General features: G+C 48.1%; 1 protein-coding gene across 9 annotated transcripts in view; it reads right to left on the bottom strand.

The window, feature by feature from the left end:
- ZSCAN12 (zinc finger and SCAN domain containing 12) overlaps positions 1 to 13,432 on the bottom strand; it is a 43,800-nt gene extending 30,368 nt beyond the window's left edge. For 6 of the 9 annotated variants that reach the window (XM_034660070.1, XM_034660071.1, XM_034660068.1 and 3 more), the window contains exons 1-3: positions 12,335 to 13,431; positions 8,833 to 8,980; positions 6,349 to 7,474 (exon numbers count right to left, since the gene is read on the bottom strand). In XM_034660070.1, coding sequence (XP_034515961.1) covers positions 6,349 to 7,474; positions 8,833 to 8,980; positions 12,335 to 12,754 — 1,694 coding nt within the window. In that variant the 5' untranslated portion in view covers positions 12,755 to 13,431. Of the gene's footprint in view, positions 1 to 379; positions 7,475 to 8,832; positions 8,981 to 12,334 lie in introns of those variants that run through there. The other 3 variants (XM_034660066.1, XM_034660073.1, XM_011216930.3) reach the window with 3 other exon arrangements.
- Positions 13,433 to 15,303: the final 1,871 nt, after the last annotated feature.

Here is a 15,303-nt window from a genome sequence, read left to right as displayed (position 1 = left end):
GTTAACAGAAACTCTAACTTTTGTTTAGCTCTTTTACCCAAGAACTCACTACCCGGACAAGGCACTGAAAGAAAAAGGAACTTTGACAGGAAGCTAAATGACTTAGGGGAGTGGGAGGGCCTCTGCAAATTATTAGCCAGCACCCTGTGCTAAAATGTTTTACTTCCTAAAGGTTTGTTAATAAAACTTGGAAGACCATGACCCTCTTCCCTTGGGTTCTCCCCTTCAGAGAATCCCTAATAAACAGGAGAGAAAGTAATATCAGAAATGAGAAAATAACAGCTAATGTTTATTTAAAAGTGACTACAAATAGGTACTATTATAATCCCACTGACAGTTGAATGATACTGTGGTACAGAGCTATCATTTGCTAACTCACACCAGTAAGTGGCTTCTAAGCCTTTTCTTGCACTCCAGCGTCGCCTCATCTACTGCAGGGAGGGTCGGGAGTCAGACCACCTCCCCCACCAACCCCACTTTCCTTTTACAAAACCGGGACCCCAGACCTTCCTTCTCTCAACAGCCCAGGAATCCTAATACAACTCAAAACTTGGAAACCATCCTTGACTCCCGCGCAACTCTCCATCGTCAGACCCTACCCCTGACCTCCCGGAGTCCCAGCGTGCCGGAAAGGCTGCGCCCCGCCCCCGCACAGGTGCGCGCCCGGGCTCGCGGCGCTCGTGCTTCCGGGCCGGCGGCAGCCCCGCCGCGGAGCCGGCCGGTCTCCTCTAGGAATCTGGAGGCTCTGTCCCCTCGGTGGTTGCCTGGCTGCGTCCCCGCCGCGCAGAGCCTCCCGGCGGCGGCCGCACGTGCGTGGGGCCCACGCTCCCAGAACAAGGCGCGCGAACGAGGGCTGCGCTCTCCGCGCTGAGGAGCAGCGGCGCAGCCACGGCGGGGGCCGAGGTCTGTCTCCGAGGGAGGAGAGCACCAGCGGGCCCCGGCGGCGGCGCCCACGGAGGCTACGAGCACCTCACCGGCGAGCCCTGTATGTATAACCCAGCCACCCCCCGCCCCGACGCCCAATCTGGCCGCTACTGTCGCCGTTTTCCCTGCGGGGAAGCTGAGACACATAGCCAGTCACATGCCAGAATTCGGCCTGCCTACAGAAACTGTCACGTTATTTGGCAGGTATGAAATGACGAGACCATCATCACTGAAGCAGGCACAACTGAGGCACCAGATCATTAAGTAAAATACGCTCTCAAGCCTGAAGAGAGTCAGTCAGGATCTAACCATAAATCACAGGTGACAAATGACGTCCCCTTAGAGGCCCTCCTCGGGACACCCAGGAGCAGGCCACGTGCGCTACGGGGACCGTGAACAACATGCGGCCCCGGAAGATCACCTTCAGCTGTGCTGGGGCACAGCTCTGGGAGCCCTGACCGATGGGCTTTCAGACCTGGAAATGTGGGTGAAGTCAGTGGTTTCCATGAAATCAGGGAAAACCTCTGGCTCTTAATGACGGTCTTACAATGCGAGCCCAGGAGCCACTCAACTGAGTTCACTCATCGCGGTTGGCTTTGTCAAAATCAAATTACATGTATAAAATAAAACCTATGTACAACACATAGTTTTATAAAATATATTCATACATATATACTTTATATATATAAAAAATACTATACGTGTATAAAAATGTGCAAGGACTCCTTACCAATTACACCCAAAAACATTTGGCGTGAGAGAGGATCCAAAGAAATTCCAATCAAACGAACTGCTAGAGGGACTGTGATCTGAGAACTTTTCATTTAATGTGAAAGGATGAAAGTTGAGAATATCTAATTCAAGGTTATCAAATGATTATCCCTAAGTTGAATAGGGCAGCTTGTTGCTCAAATAAATTTTGGGCTTATGGAATCAGGAGAGGTACCTGAAAGAACTATTTTTATATAGTTATCCGTTTCTTTTAATCCTAGAAGTGGTGTTAGCTACCAATATAAACCCTCATCAAGAATAGATCCATATGCGTTATTGGATAGATCCATAACGGACCATCTACATCTTTACGATCTGTATTAATGAAGACTGACAAAAATCCCATATTCTGTCCTAACAGAGGGTGATACTTTCCTATAAAGAGCCCATTTTTAGTGGAATGTCTCCTGTGGACACCCTCTTTAAAGTAGGCAACAAGCATTAAGTTCATGTTACACCGGCCAAACCTGATCCAGGATTTGGTGTGCAGAGAGAGGGTGGTGATATTAATACCTTGGGTGCTTGGACCTAGGACTTCGGATTTCCGCAGTATCTTTGAGAATGACAGGAGTAGAAAAGTTTCCACAGATAATTACTCAAGACATTGATTACTACTGCAACACAGGGTTCCTTCAATTGAAATAAACAGTGAGCGTGGGCTCTAGATTTGGGCTGCCTGGGTTCAAAGCTTGGCTCCACTACATACTAACTTTGTGACCTCAGGCAGCTTCAATTCAAAACTGATTTGTTTCTCCAGCTAAAAATAAAATAAAGCGCTTAGTAATGCCAAGCCCTTAAGACATTTTAGTAAGACATATCCTGTTCTCGACTCCCAAAGACAGCCAATAAGGGCTCTGTTTTGACTGTAAGAACTCTATAATGAATCATCTATGGGACATAACAAGAGGCTACTTCTGTTCAGAGTACGGGAGCGCGGACCCGCTCTCCACTGCTGGCCTTACCCCACAACTGACATTTCTCAGTGCAGAGCCCTGCTCAATCCCACTGTTTCCTCAGCTTCCACCTCACACCTAAAATTCCAGCAACCTCTTCATACAACTGGGGTTTTTTTGGAAGGGGGGGGCAGCTTCCTTCCCTTTGCGGTCCCTTTCTATTACATCCCCTGCAACCTCTGTTTGTCAGGTTACTCTTTATTCAAGCCCCCTTCACTTTTTATTGCTTTAGGAATTTGATTCTCCCCCAACCTCTCCAGGAGCTTTTTGTCGTAAAACACTCAGTATCTTGTTTATCTTGAATCAATTAGAAAAGAGAAGCCAATCTCACTATCATCCTTAACTTTATTTCTAAGCCACCGCTTCGTGATTTGAGTGTTAACATCAGTTCCTCAACCTGGCTGTCATGTTACGACTCTTGACTGACGTTATTTCTACCTTGGACTTGCTTCAATTTCACATTTTTCCTTTCCATCCTACTGCCTGTTATTGTTGATGGTTTCAAAATCCACAAGGGTAAGCTGCTTCAAAAGATCCTGATTTCCTAGATCCTGTCCCTGTTAGGCCACATCTACCTTTCATCCATAAAGATGCACTCTGGACTTCATCCCTTCATCATTCTGTTTGCCGCACTCCCCAATTTCGTATCTAACCTATCATGTCCCCCACTTGCCCCGCAGTGCCTTCTACTTCTGTGTTGCCAGCTTAGCTCCAGTTATCATACTCTATTTTCTCCTTATCCTGGAGAGTTTGACAACTTTGATGCCTACCTGGAAATTCCACAACACCCCACCTTTTCTTGGTACTGCAACTATATTTAAGCACAAGAAACCACCAGAACAAAACTCCCATCTTTATTTTTAAACAAGTTATGAACTGTGTATTATATAGGATACAGCATATCCTGCTGTTCTGGGTCTCTGTCTATGGCTCCTTTATATTAGGCAATTAAAGGCGTTAGAGGCAAGTGGAGAATGTGTCTGTGTTGAGAACATGTTAAGCGGAAGATGAACTGCATAACCTGTAAGTAACAGCACTGTGAACAGAAAGCAAGTTTAAAATAAAAATCGTGTTCCAGTGAGCAGGATTCAAGAGAGGCTAAGGGACTCTGAAGAGTACTTGTTTGGATACCATGTCTGAAATCAGATCAGGTGACGAGCACGAATAGCATGAGCTGGTGAAGAGGACATGCTCATACGGGTTCTCATCACTAAGCTGTGAGGAGCTTGCGAGAGTGAGAAAGGCAAGGCAGGGTGAGCTGGGGAAGGGAACAGGAACACACACAGCTCAGAGCTCTCAGGCTCACTCGGGGCAATAAACTGTTTTCTGGATGTAAAAAATTATTTACCCAACCCTTGCTGCCTCAGTGTCTCATGTACGTAGCTCCCATGTTGGTCTTAGAATAAACAACTAATAGAGTCCTCAATGTGTGATTGAGTTGTTTCTCAGATGTTCGTTTGCTTTCCTCTGTTGTGAACTCAGGATGTTTTCCCATGATCACGTGAATTCCAATCCCAAAAGCAAATCTGACACATTATGTCATAATATGCCTAAATTATAGTACTAATACCATTATTATTTTTATGGGAAAATGTGCTCACACTTACAGCTTAGAAGCTACATAGCTCTTTCTCCAGGGACTCTTCTGGTTCCAAACCAGTGATGATACTCTTATGTTCTGGACAGGGCTACAGTAGAGGAGCAAGAGACGGGGCAGAGTACATTATAGGAGCAGGAAAGAGATGGGATACAGACACAGGGCTGGATACAATGGCAGTTAGGAGTAAAGAACGGTAATTACACCTGTTTCTCCCCTCCCCTTTCTGTCTCACCACTTCAAACCCACTAACCGGCTAGAAGCGAGGGGTAGAGAGGATGCTGGAATTGTATGGGATGAGGCGGGGTGGGGAGGTAGTCCCAGAAATTGTAGAGTCTACCCTGGCAAGGTAGCAAGGGAAGGAAATCAGAGGACAGCTCAGTGAAGGTTAAAAATAGTCTCTGAGAATAGAAAGATAAACAGACCAGGAGCCACGTGTGCCTCTCTGTGGCTGCCAACTTATCCGCAATCATCATCACAGGCCTTCATCCAGGACCGAACTGGTTACTCAGTAAAACAGGAGTAAAGTCAACCAGTTACTGGTTCATCTGTGTTTCCACAAGTCCCAAGGGACAGAGTCACTAATCTTTGGCTCTTTTATGTGCTCAAGAAGGTATACAAACCAAAAAATTGTAAACCAGTTCTGAAGAGGAGTTATTAGGGAATTCAGAACGTGCAAACTATGTAATTGGGGAAAAAGAGGTTATGAGCCAAACAGAGAACACGAGCACCCTCCCCTAACTGGACACACAGCCTCGTGCTCAGATGACCCTGGGAGCCTTCAAATGTAGGTCAGTCTCCTATTTTGACACCCTTAAATTTGAAGAGGTGGAAAGGCCATCCTCAAGCCCTTGCAGGTGGACAGTGGTCAGGTTCCCTGTTCACTCTAAAGTACTGGTGGCACCTGTCCTCTGTCGGGCTTCCCTTACGCTATAAACCAGCAGCGGTCCCTGATCACAGGACGGGTTCATGCATCCGCACTCCACAGGCAACCATGAAGGCAGCTGGGATTCAAGGTAGTGTTTCTCGAGTTGCAGAATCAGGCGACCGGCGACAAAAATGAAGATTCTCGGCCCCCACCCCAGACTTAATGAAGCAGAATGTCTGTGAGTGGGACGTGGGCATTTTAAACGAGCTCCACACGCGACTCTGATGTTCAGCGACGTGGAGGAATCCCTACAACAGACAGGACTTGAAGGCGGAGACCTACACTTCGGTACCTGGTCCTTCCCTTGTGTGACACTGTAGCTATGTTACCATCTCCATGTGCAACAGCGTCCTCACCTTTACAATGGACGGTAATTTCAAGTTACAGAGCTATTTCAAGAATGAAGTCAGAAAAGCGTTTTCTAAGAGGCACTCTCGCCCTCCCACAGTCCGTCCCTAAGCTCTGCTGCCAGTGTATTCCCATCCGAACGGATTCCACCTCAGAGAACGGACTCCGAACTGCCCAACCGAACAGACTCTCCACCTCAGGCTGGCTTGGATGCTTCCAAACCACGAGCATTCTTGCCTCTGCCTGCATTTCCTTCACCCTAAATGGTTTCCATTTTGCCTTCCAATTCTGCCCATCCAACCCTTATGGTCACTAAGAGCTTTCCTGACCCCCTGAGGCACCGGTGGTCCATCCTCCCGGATGGACAGCACTTACTGTGCGCCACATGCCACTTCCAAGACACAGGACTCGCATCATCAGTCCTCCCGTCCTGCTGCAGTCTTACCTAACCTCACACGTGGATCTTAGCTATCCCAAACTAGACTGTAAACTTTGGAGAAGAGGACTTTGGTGTTCTGCTTCTTGATCTCCACAGCACCTGAGAGAACAGGCAGCACACAGGGAATTCTTTATAAAATATCTGAGGTTTCCTCATAGCAACAGTGCCTGGCGTTTTGCCCTAAATGATTTCAAAGCTAGGATTTCTCTGCAGCCTGCATTCTGTGACACAAGTTCCCTGTAGTCATCACACAGAAACAGGTTTTTCTCCTCTGTGGACAGTCTGATGTTGAGTAAGAGCTGAGGTCTGCCTGAACGATTCCCCACACTCTTTACATTCACAGGGACCACCTCTAGTATGGATTCTCTGGTGTTTACTAAGATCTGACCTCTGTCTGAAGGCTTTGCCACATTCATCACATTGGTAGGGTTTCTCCCCAGTGTGGATTCTCTGATGCTGAATGAGGCTGGTGATTCCTCGGAAGGCATTCCCACACTCATCGCACTTGTAAGGCCTCTCTCCAGTGTGGATTCTCTGATGTTCCGTGAGGACTGATCTTTGAGTGAAAGCCTTCCCGCACTTATCACATTTATACGGTCTCTCCCCAGTGTGAATTCGCTGATGTTCTGTAAGACTCGTCCTCTGAATAAAGGCCTTTCCACATACATCACACTTGTAAGGTTTCTCCCCAGTATGGATCCTCTGATGCTGAACAAGGCCACTCTGACTGAAGGATTTCCCACATTCTTTACACTGATGGCACTTTTCTTTGTGGTGGATCTCCTGGTGGGAAACAAGGGATGAGTTATAAACAAAGGCTTTTCCACACTCGCTGCACTCATAGGGCTTCGCCCCAGTGTGAACGCCTTGATGCTGAGTAAGTATCGAGCGCCGACTAAAACTTTTATTACACTGAGTACAGTGGTACGGCTTGTCTCGTGTGTGGATCTTGAGATGGTGGAAGAGGCCTGCTTTCTGGCTAAAGGCTTTGCCGCACTCATTACAGTGGTAGTGCTTCTCTCCTGTGTGAAGTCTCTGATGTTGGTTCAGAGCTGACCACCGGCCAAAGGCTTTGCCACACTCGTTACATTTATATGGCTTCTCTCCAGTGTGTATTATTTTGTGCCGAATAAGCACAGTTCTCCCACGGAAAGTTTTCCCACATTCCTCACATTTGTAGGGCCTGTCTCCAGCGTGGACTCTCTGATGTTCCACGAGGCGCGAGTGCTGACTAAAGGCTTTCCCACACTCCTCGCACTCGTGAGGTTTTTCTCCCAGACAGACCCTCTGCTGTTCAGTCAGACTGACTCTGTTTTCCTCACCCGTAGACCGTTCACCTTCCCTGGAGCGCCCAGAAGACTGTTCTGTGTTTGCTTCAGATTCATCAGCTTTTCTGCACCGAGCAGGCCAGGACACTTGGCTTTCAAATCGAGACACATTCCCATCTGGTTCCATTTCTTCAGAAACTTCCTGCTTTAAATTCCTGTATTCATTTCCAGTCTCAACACCTGAAACTACAATGGATCGCCAAATCAACTGGTTTACAACATAAGATTATTCAGTGAAAAATACATAAGAACCTAGAGTTTCTGCATGACTATGAAATGGCATTAGAACACAGGACAGACATAATACATAAAGTCCTCCAAAAATTGTCATGGAAAAGACCAATAACCCAATAGAAACTGGGCAAAAGAAAAACTGACTGCCTCCAGGAAAGGAAATACAATAGCTCTTAAACGTAAGATGCTCCACCTCAAAATAAGGGAAAAGCAAATTGAAACAATATTGAGACACAATTTTCACCCATCATCCTGCCCGTCAGTATGATGTAACAGCGAGTTCATGAAATGGGTGTCACACGTTCCCAGTGGGAGTGTAAACTAACCCAGGCTTTACAGAGGGAAATGTGACAATATCCATCAAAATTACAAATGGATTTAACCTTTGGCCTAGTAATTCCACATGCAGGAATTTATACTGCAAAAGTACTCAAACATTCACCACAGCCCCACCTGCTCCAGGAAAATACTGGGGACAACTTGGGGGATCGATAAGTTAACTGTGTGGTTCATCCATACATTTTACTATTAAGCTGCTGTTAAGAAATAAAAAATGCAAGCTTTTACCATCCTAGTGATAAAGAGAAGAAAAGGTATTTGTTTGAATATGAAAAACGTATATATCTCTAAAGAGAAGGATACACAAGAACTGGAAACAGTGACAACCTACTTCAGGGCTGGGAGGAGACCAGACCGCTGAGGGAACGAACGGGGTGGAATGAAAACTTTTCACTGGATAACTTTAAATTTTTGTTTTTGAATTATATGAATTTTTACCTATTTTAAAAAATTAAATGGAAAAGAATAAATATAGACAAAGTAGAGATAAAAAAGATGCGGGGTCTTTCACCCATTCACCAACTTATAACATTCTGCCACATTTGCCTTGTTGTGCCTTCTCTTTGTAAGCGTACACACATATATACATTTTTTCCTGAACCGTCTGATAACTACAGACATCATGGGGCAGAGGGTTGTTTACTGAAGGAGGAAGGATACAGCCAAAGTGAAGACACTAGTAGAAAAAGCACGGAAATCAGTACAAAGGAAAATAACTATCAGAAGGATTAAATTAAGTGATCTCAAATAAAACAGTGTAAGAATTCAGGAAAAATATTTAAATATAAAGAGAAAACAAGAACTGAAGAATGACAAACCAAAGCGGCTGAGAGTCTATGTGCAGGAGAGACTTCCTGACTCTAATGATCAGAAACTAATGATCAGACTCTAATGATCAAATGCCCCAGAGGCCCGGTGTCCTGGGCCGGCCCGTCCTCCCCTTCCTCCCAAGACGGGTCTGTCTTCTGTACCTCGCTCCCCCAGCTGGGCTTCAGGTTCCGGAGACTCACACTTGAGCTGCGCCATCAGAGGGGGGAGGGACATGCTGGGCTCCTGTTCTGTTCCCATAGGGGCCGTCTCCTGCAAGGGCTGGTCCTGTTCCTCAGTGTGGACTGAGACCTGCGGCAAACAAGACACAGCTCACACACACAGTCTGTGAACAGCACATAAGAGGACCTGATCCATGGCAGTGACACCCAGCTCTCTGATGCCTCAACTTCCTTCCAGACACCAGCCTGCTGTATCCCTCCTCACGGCACCTCCTCTGAGAAACCTTCCTTTCTCCTGGTCTTCACAGCTAAACAGTGGTGGCTGTACCACCTTCACCTCATTTATGCTCGGAGAAAGGCAGAAGGAAACAAAGGAGCGACAGGGGGAGGCGGAAGGTGGGGAAATCTCTTCCATGTAGGCTCCAGAAGCTGGTCCCTACAGACTGTGCCCTTCTAGGCCCCCACCCCACCTCCTTCCAGATGACCTTGTTTTCTCCTTGTCCAAGGTCATGGTCACATGAGAGACCACCCACCCTTCATTTCATCTCTCCCTCCACCCCNTTCTCTCCACTCTTGCCTTCAGCCCCATCCCCTCCTGCACCCGAGCCCTGCTCCTGCAATGAACTCATTTATTTAGCAGTTTAAGCCACTCTGGAGCTTCCATGCCTGCACGGAATCATTCCCCTTGTATTTAAAAATAACAGGGCTCCCCAGCAGGGTGTGAAACGCAGGGATCTGGGACCACTCTCGTTCCTTAGTCTGTGTCTTAGTCCAGGAGCTCTGTGAGCTGGGGCTGGTTACTTGGACTACACGGCACCGTGCACACAAAGCACCTGGTGGGGGGCACAGCTACACCAGGCCCTCAAACTGCTCCCCAATCCCCTCCAGTGCCTACATGCTGTAAATAACAAATCACTGCACACTGCCTCTATTCCAACACAGGTGCATTGTGTAACCTCTGCCTGGAAGAGGTTAAGAGCCAAAATTTGGCCATAAGAGCCAAAATCAGCAGGATGCTGAGATGGACAGAAAAAGATGTTTCAACTTCAAATGTGGAGGGAGAAAAAGACCAGTACAGTGGGCTGTGCCTTCTATCCGCACATCTCTGGCAAGGCCCCAGAAATCAAGTGTAAATTCCCTTAGCTGCCCCTAGTGTGCTTCGAGGGCAGGGGCTGGTTGGCAAAACAAACTCAACATGTTTAAAACCACACTACTTCTGCCGGCACTTGAGAATCCCCTTCTTTCTTCTGGTTCTCTTCCTGTCTCCCTGGCCACTCCTCCATTTCCACTGCCCTGATGACCTCCCTTCGTCTCATAGCCTAAAATATCATCCATATTCTGACAAGTGCCAATTTTGTATTTCTAGCACAGATCCCTCCACCAAATCCAGCTTGCTATACCCAGTTGCCTGCTCAACTTTTCCAGGTGGATTCTAAGAGGAATCTCAAAATCAACATGTCCAAAAACCTAGTAACCCTTGATCCCAGTCCTGACTCCAAACCTTCCTCTCTCCCAGCCTTTACCATCTCCATGACTGATGGATCCACAAGTCGTGACGCTCAGAACAAAAACCTTAGCCGAATCCTAAACTCACTTTCTCTCATATCCCACATCCTACAGAAAAACAAACCGTCAAGTGCTATCTCCAGAAGAGGCAGGATCCAATTGCGTGTCACCACTTCCGCGGCTAATGCTCTGGTCCGAGCCGCCAGCACCTGCTGGCCTGGAATGGTGCTGAACCTGTCGCCCTGCTTCTGTCTTTGACCCCTCAGCCTCCTGCACCCCCACCACCAGCCCCAATGTACAACTCTACCGACAGAGTGCCTGGAGTGATTATTTTCAAAATTTAGGTCAGGTTAAACCTCTCTTCTGTTCAAAACCCTCCAGTGACTCAGCACCCCCGTTTACTGTCTGCCTCCTCTCATCTGACTAGAATCTATCGATGAGACGGAAGCAACTTCCGCACTTTGTTCACACCTACGTTTCCAGGGCCTAGAATGGTGCCTGGTACAAAAATCCACATTCAGTAAATGTCTCCTGAACCATGAACTTTTCCCCAATCCACCTTCCCCTACACCTTTGAACTCTGTTAGAAGCACCTGGATCACGCTAGTCTCTCAAGCCAGAAGTCCCCAGTGCTCAGCCTAGAAGAGATTGCTCAGTATAGAGTTTTCCCTTCCTCTTTCCTTTTCTATTCACTCTTCTGTCATTGTTTCCAATTAATACTTATCTACGACATGGTTCATCCTTTGTAGTCTCACCGTCACAACTCTCTCAGAGTCATATCTTTCTGCCACAGGCTCCTCCCCTCCTTCAAGCCCCAGTGTTGGGCTGCACTTCTTTTTTTTTTTTTTTAAAGATTTTTTATTTATTTATTTGACAGAGACAGCCAACGAGAGAGGGAACACAAGCAGGGGGAGTGGGAGAGGAAGAAGCAGGCTCATAGCAGAGGAGCCCGATGTGGGGCTCGATTCCGGAACACTGGGATCACGCCCTGAGCCAAAGGCAGATGCTTAACGACTGAGCCACCCACGCGCCCCTGGGCTGCACTTCTTGTTTTACCATTTCCCTGTTTTATATTCTTCTTAGCAAGACTTCCCAGCCTTGACTCTACTGACAAGTTGGGTCAGATAATCCTTTGTTGTATGCAGCTATCCTACACACTGTAGGATATTGGGTGGGCTGCAGTCTCACTAGCCCATTAGCCACTAGATGCCAGTAGCACCCCCCCCCCATATGACAACCAAAAATGTCCCGTCATTGCCAGATGCCTGTAGGACACAAAATTGCCACTGGGTAAGAACCATTGTCTTTTAACAGTGTTGAAACAAAAGAGAACAGAACAAGGTCCTACATACTTCGGTTACATCCTGGGGTTAGACAAGCTCATTTAGACTCAAACAGAAAACCTTAGAAGCTTGTGTCTACAGAATAAAATCTAAACTCCAGAGGTGATATTCAAAGTCCTGGACTCTGTTCTCAACCCCGCTACTCACAACTCACCTGTCCAACCTAAGGGCTTTCTACTACTCCCAGCAGTCCCACCCTGCCTGGCCCTCCCTCCCAACCTTCCACTCTGCTCCTACCTCCCACTCCTCCAAGGCGGTGACTTTGATTTCTACATCGCCTAATCCTTTCCCGAAGGCAGGGAAGTGGATACATTGTTGCGCAACAGAAGCCATGTCCCTTTCAAGAGACTGCTGCCCACCCAGTTACCATGATCTAACATTTGCTCTTAGAAATCTTCTTACTCATGTTTTTGAGCAGCATTTCATCAAACAGAACTCTGGAGGCCTGGTTCAGAAATAAGTGATCCTTATGCAAAAAAGCTATAAATAAGTTAAGACTACATTAACCAACTTTCCATGAGGCGAGGCCTGATGCACCCAAGTGTCACACTTTGTGAAACAAAGCTGTACACACTCTGGCCTAGAAATCCATAATTCACCTTTTCTCAATCATAAAGCAGATCTCTTTTTCTCACCTGTTCTCCAGGCTCATCCAGCTCTTTCTCTAAATCCTCCAGCACAGTCACCACCTCCTCCCCGCTCTCCGGCTGCTGCTCCCGCACCCAGGCCTGCAACTCCTCGGGCAGGATGGTCAGGAACTGCTCCAGCACCAGCAGCTCCACGATCTGCTCCTTGCTGTGGGTCTCGGGCTGCAGCCAACGCCGGCACAGCTCCCGGAGCCGGCTCAGCGCCTCGCGGGGTCCAGATGTCTCCTGGTAGCAGAACTGCCGGAAGTACTGTCGGAAGACCTCCCTGCTGTGGGTGTTGTTCTTCTGCAGGCTCTGATCCTGCCTGGTGGTGTCCTTATACTCCTCCTTCTCCTCTTCCTCGATCTTTACTTCCAAAAGCTCATCCTGGTCCTCGTGGGCCTGGAGAGCCCAAGGAGATGCCATCATAGCTGTGCAAAAGCTTTATCAGTGCTTCAAGGAAGATTCCCTGTTAAGTTCTCCCTGGGTGGACCTGAGGGAGAAGCCGTCACTTTCAACACAAGCTACATCCATAAGCAAAAAGTGAGAATTCTAAAAATTTACTTCTGTGCTTTGCAAGCCACCTCCAGGTTAATTTACGATACTCAAGGAAATACTCCGATTACAAAAGACTAATCTAAAGAGAAAGATTAAGTAAAAGGTGTGAAGCGGCCTGAGGATTTTACAAACGAACAGCAGGGCCTCGCAGGAAGCACCTGCATTGAGTCCTAGAATAAAGGGCATTCAAAGGGAGTACATCCAACATTTAGAGCTAATGAATAATCATAAAACGTGGAGACATCCTCGATCGGTCGCCTTTCTCCTGTAACGGCCGCACGTCCGGCGGAAACCCTGCGGTCAGCAACGCAGCCGCCGCAGGACTCCAGCCCCTCGGGCGCTGCCTCCGCTCCTTCCCCCGCGGCAGGTCACGCCGCGTCCCACGGCCCTCCGAGGCGGGACAGGGCCGCACGCTCGCTCCCCCGCGGCCCGGGGAGGCCAGCACACGGGTCCCGCCCGGGGTACGAAAGGCCGCAGCGTCCAGGCGGTCCGGAGCCTAAACCGCCGACAGCGCCCCACAAAGGCCGGAAGCGAGCGTGGTCGGCGCTCGCGCGCTTCCGCCGCAGCCGCAGGGAGGGGCGAGCGCTCGGGGGGGAGGGGCAGTTCCCGCGCGGCCCCGCGAAGTCGCGAGAGTTCGACGGTGAGCGCGCGCGCACTTCCGCCGCAGCCGCAGGGAGGGGGCGAGGCCCCGGAAGTTAGACGGGCGAGCAGGCAGGTGTCGCAGCTCTCTGACCCCAGTTTCAACCCCCCCGCCCCGCTGCCCCCGCCCCATGGTGGGCAAGGCCTGGCACACTTGGAGTAGGTGCCACTTTGTCCTGTAATTCTCTTTATAAATGATTAGGGTCAACTTGCCAGTGTTTTATTGGGGGTTTTGCATCTCTGCTCGTGGGAAATACGGGCCCGTAGTTTTCCATTCTGTAATGTCCTCGGTACTGTTGGCCCCACAGTGCGCAGCTCTCTACAAGAGGCTGACACTGAAGGAGTCAGCCAGCACCAGAATATGGGCAAAGCAGTCTGCCTGGGCCACGGGCGATGCAGCCACAGAAAAGAGCATCCAAGCACAAACATAGGGCGGGCCCAAGAACACGGGGGAAACTCGGATGTACGGATACAGCTGACTTTGAGATCCAGGACTCAAGAAAGACATGGTGAGGGGCGCCTGGGTGGCTCAGTCGTTAAGCATCTGCCTTTGGCTCAGAACACTCCGGTGTTCTGGGATCGAGCCCCATGTCAGGCTCTTCCACTGGGAGCCTGCTTCTTCCTCTCCTGCTCCCTCTGCTTGTGTTCCCTCTCTTGCTGGCTGTCTCTCTCTCTCTGTTGAATGAATAAATAAAATCTTAAAAAAAAAAAAAAGACATGGTGAAACTGTAATGTCAGAAGATCACTGTTACTTTGTGTATAAGAAATATACCTATAAATACACTTGATTAGCTCATAATCATGTTGGGTGTATTTAGGGAAGTTGAAAAGGAGGCAAGAAAAGAGAAAAAAGTTGAACAATTATTTAGGAAAAGGGAATCCAAAAAGAACTTTATTATTATTTATCCCCTAGGCTTTGTTTTGGAAAATTAAAAATGGCTACAAATTCTTCAGCACTTTTCCCATCAGGAGGTGGGGGTCTATGTCACTTCCCCTTCAGCCGAGTGGGTTTGATCACTGCTCTGATAAAATATAGCAAAAGTGATGCTGCTTGAATTTCCCAGCCTGAGCCTTTAGAGAACAGCAGTTTTCACTTTTTGTCTTTTGAAACAATTGCTCTTGGAGCCCTGAGCCATCACAGAAACAGTCTGACTGCCCGGCTGGAAAGATCACAGAAGGAGGCCCTGAGCCCACCCTTCTAGCGGCCCCTGCCACAAGGCACTGGGCATGGCAGTGCAACTCTCTTGGATTTTCCAGGCAAATCCAGCTGCCAGATGAACACCAAGTGTCACTAGAAGATGCCACATGAAATGGAAGAAACTTCCAGCTGAGCCGTCCCCAAATTCCTGGCCCAAAACATCATGGGATGGTTATTCTAAGCCATTGTTTTCGGGTAAATTTTTTGTAGCAATATGTTACAATAACAGCTTGGTTGGAGTATTCCCTGAGGATATTAAATTTCCTTACATTAGATGGTATAATCTACAAGGAATCTTAAATTTGTAATTCATTTCTTGACTTAGAACCAGAAGAAGGTGTTGAGGACATGCTACATTTTTTTTTTTAAGTTGAGGAGTTTATTAGGGAAATATGAGAGGCAGTCACCCCAGTGACAGGAAGAAAATTCTGAAAACGTCCCTTCAAGCCAAGTGGGGGCCTGGCCTTGACCTCCCCAAAAGGACAAGAAACTGATGGGTTAGCAATGAAATTCCGTGGTTGCCACCTTGCCTGGGCATGAATGTCTCAGCCAGGACTGCCTCTCAGCCCCCCCACCAAAGGTG

The sequence above is a fragment of the Ailuropoda melanoleuca genome, chromosome 5 (genome assembly GCF_002007445.2).
Source record: "Ailuropoda melanoleuca isolate Jingjing chromosome 5, ASM200744v2, whole genome shotgun sequence".
NCBI lineage: Eukaryota > Metazoa > Chordata > Mammalia > Carnivora > Ursidae > Ailuropoda > Ailuropoda melanoleuca.
This window is presented reverse-complemented; position numbering and strand designations above follow the sequence as displayed.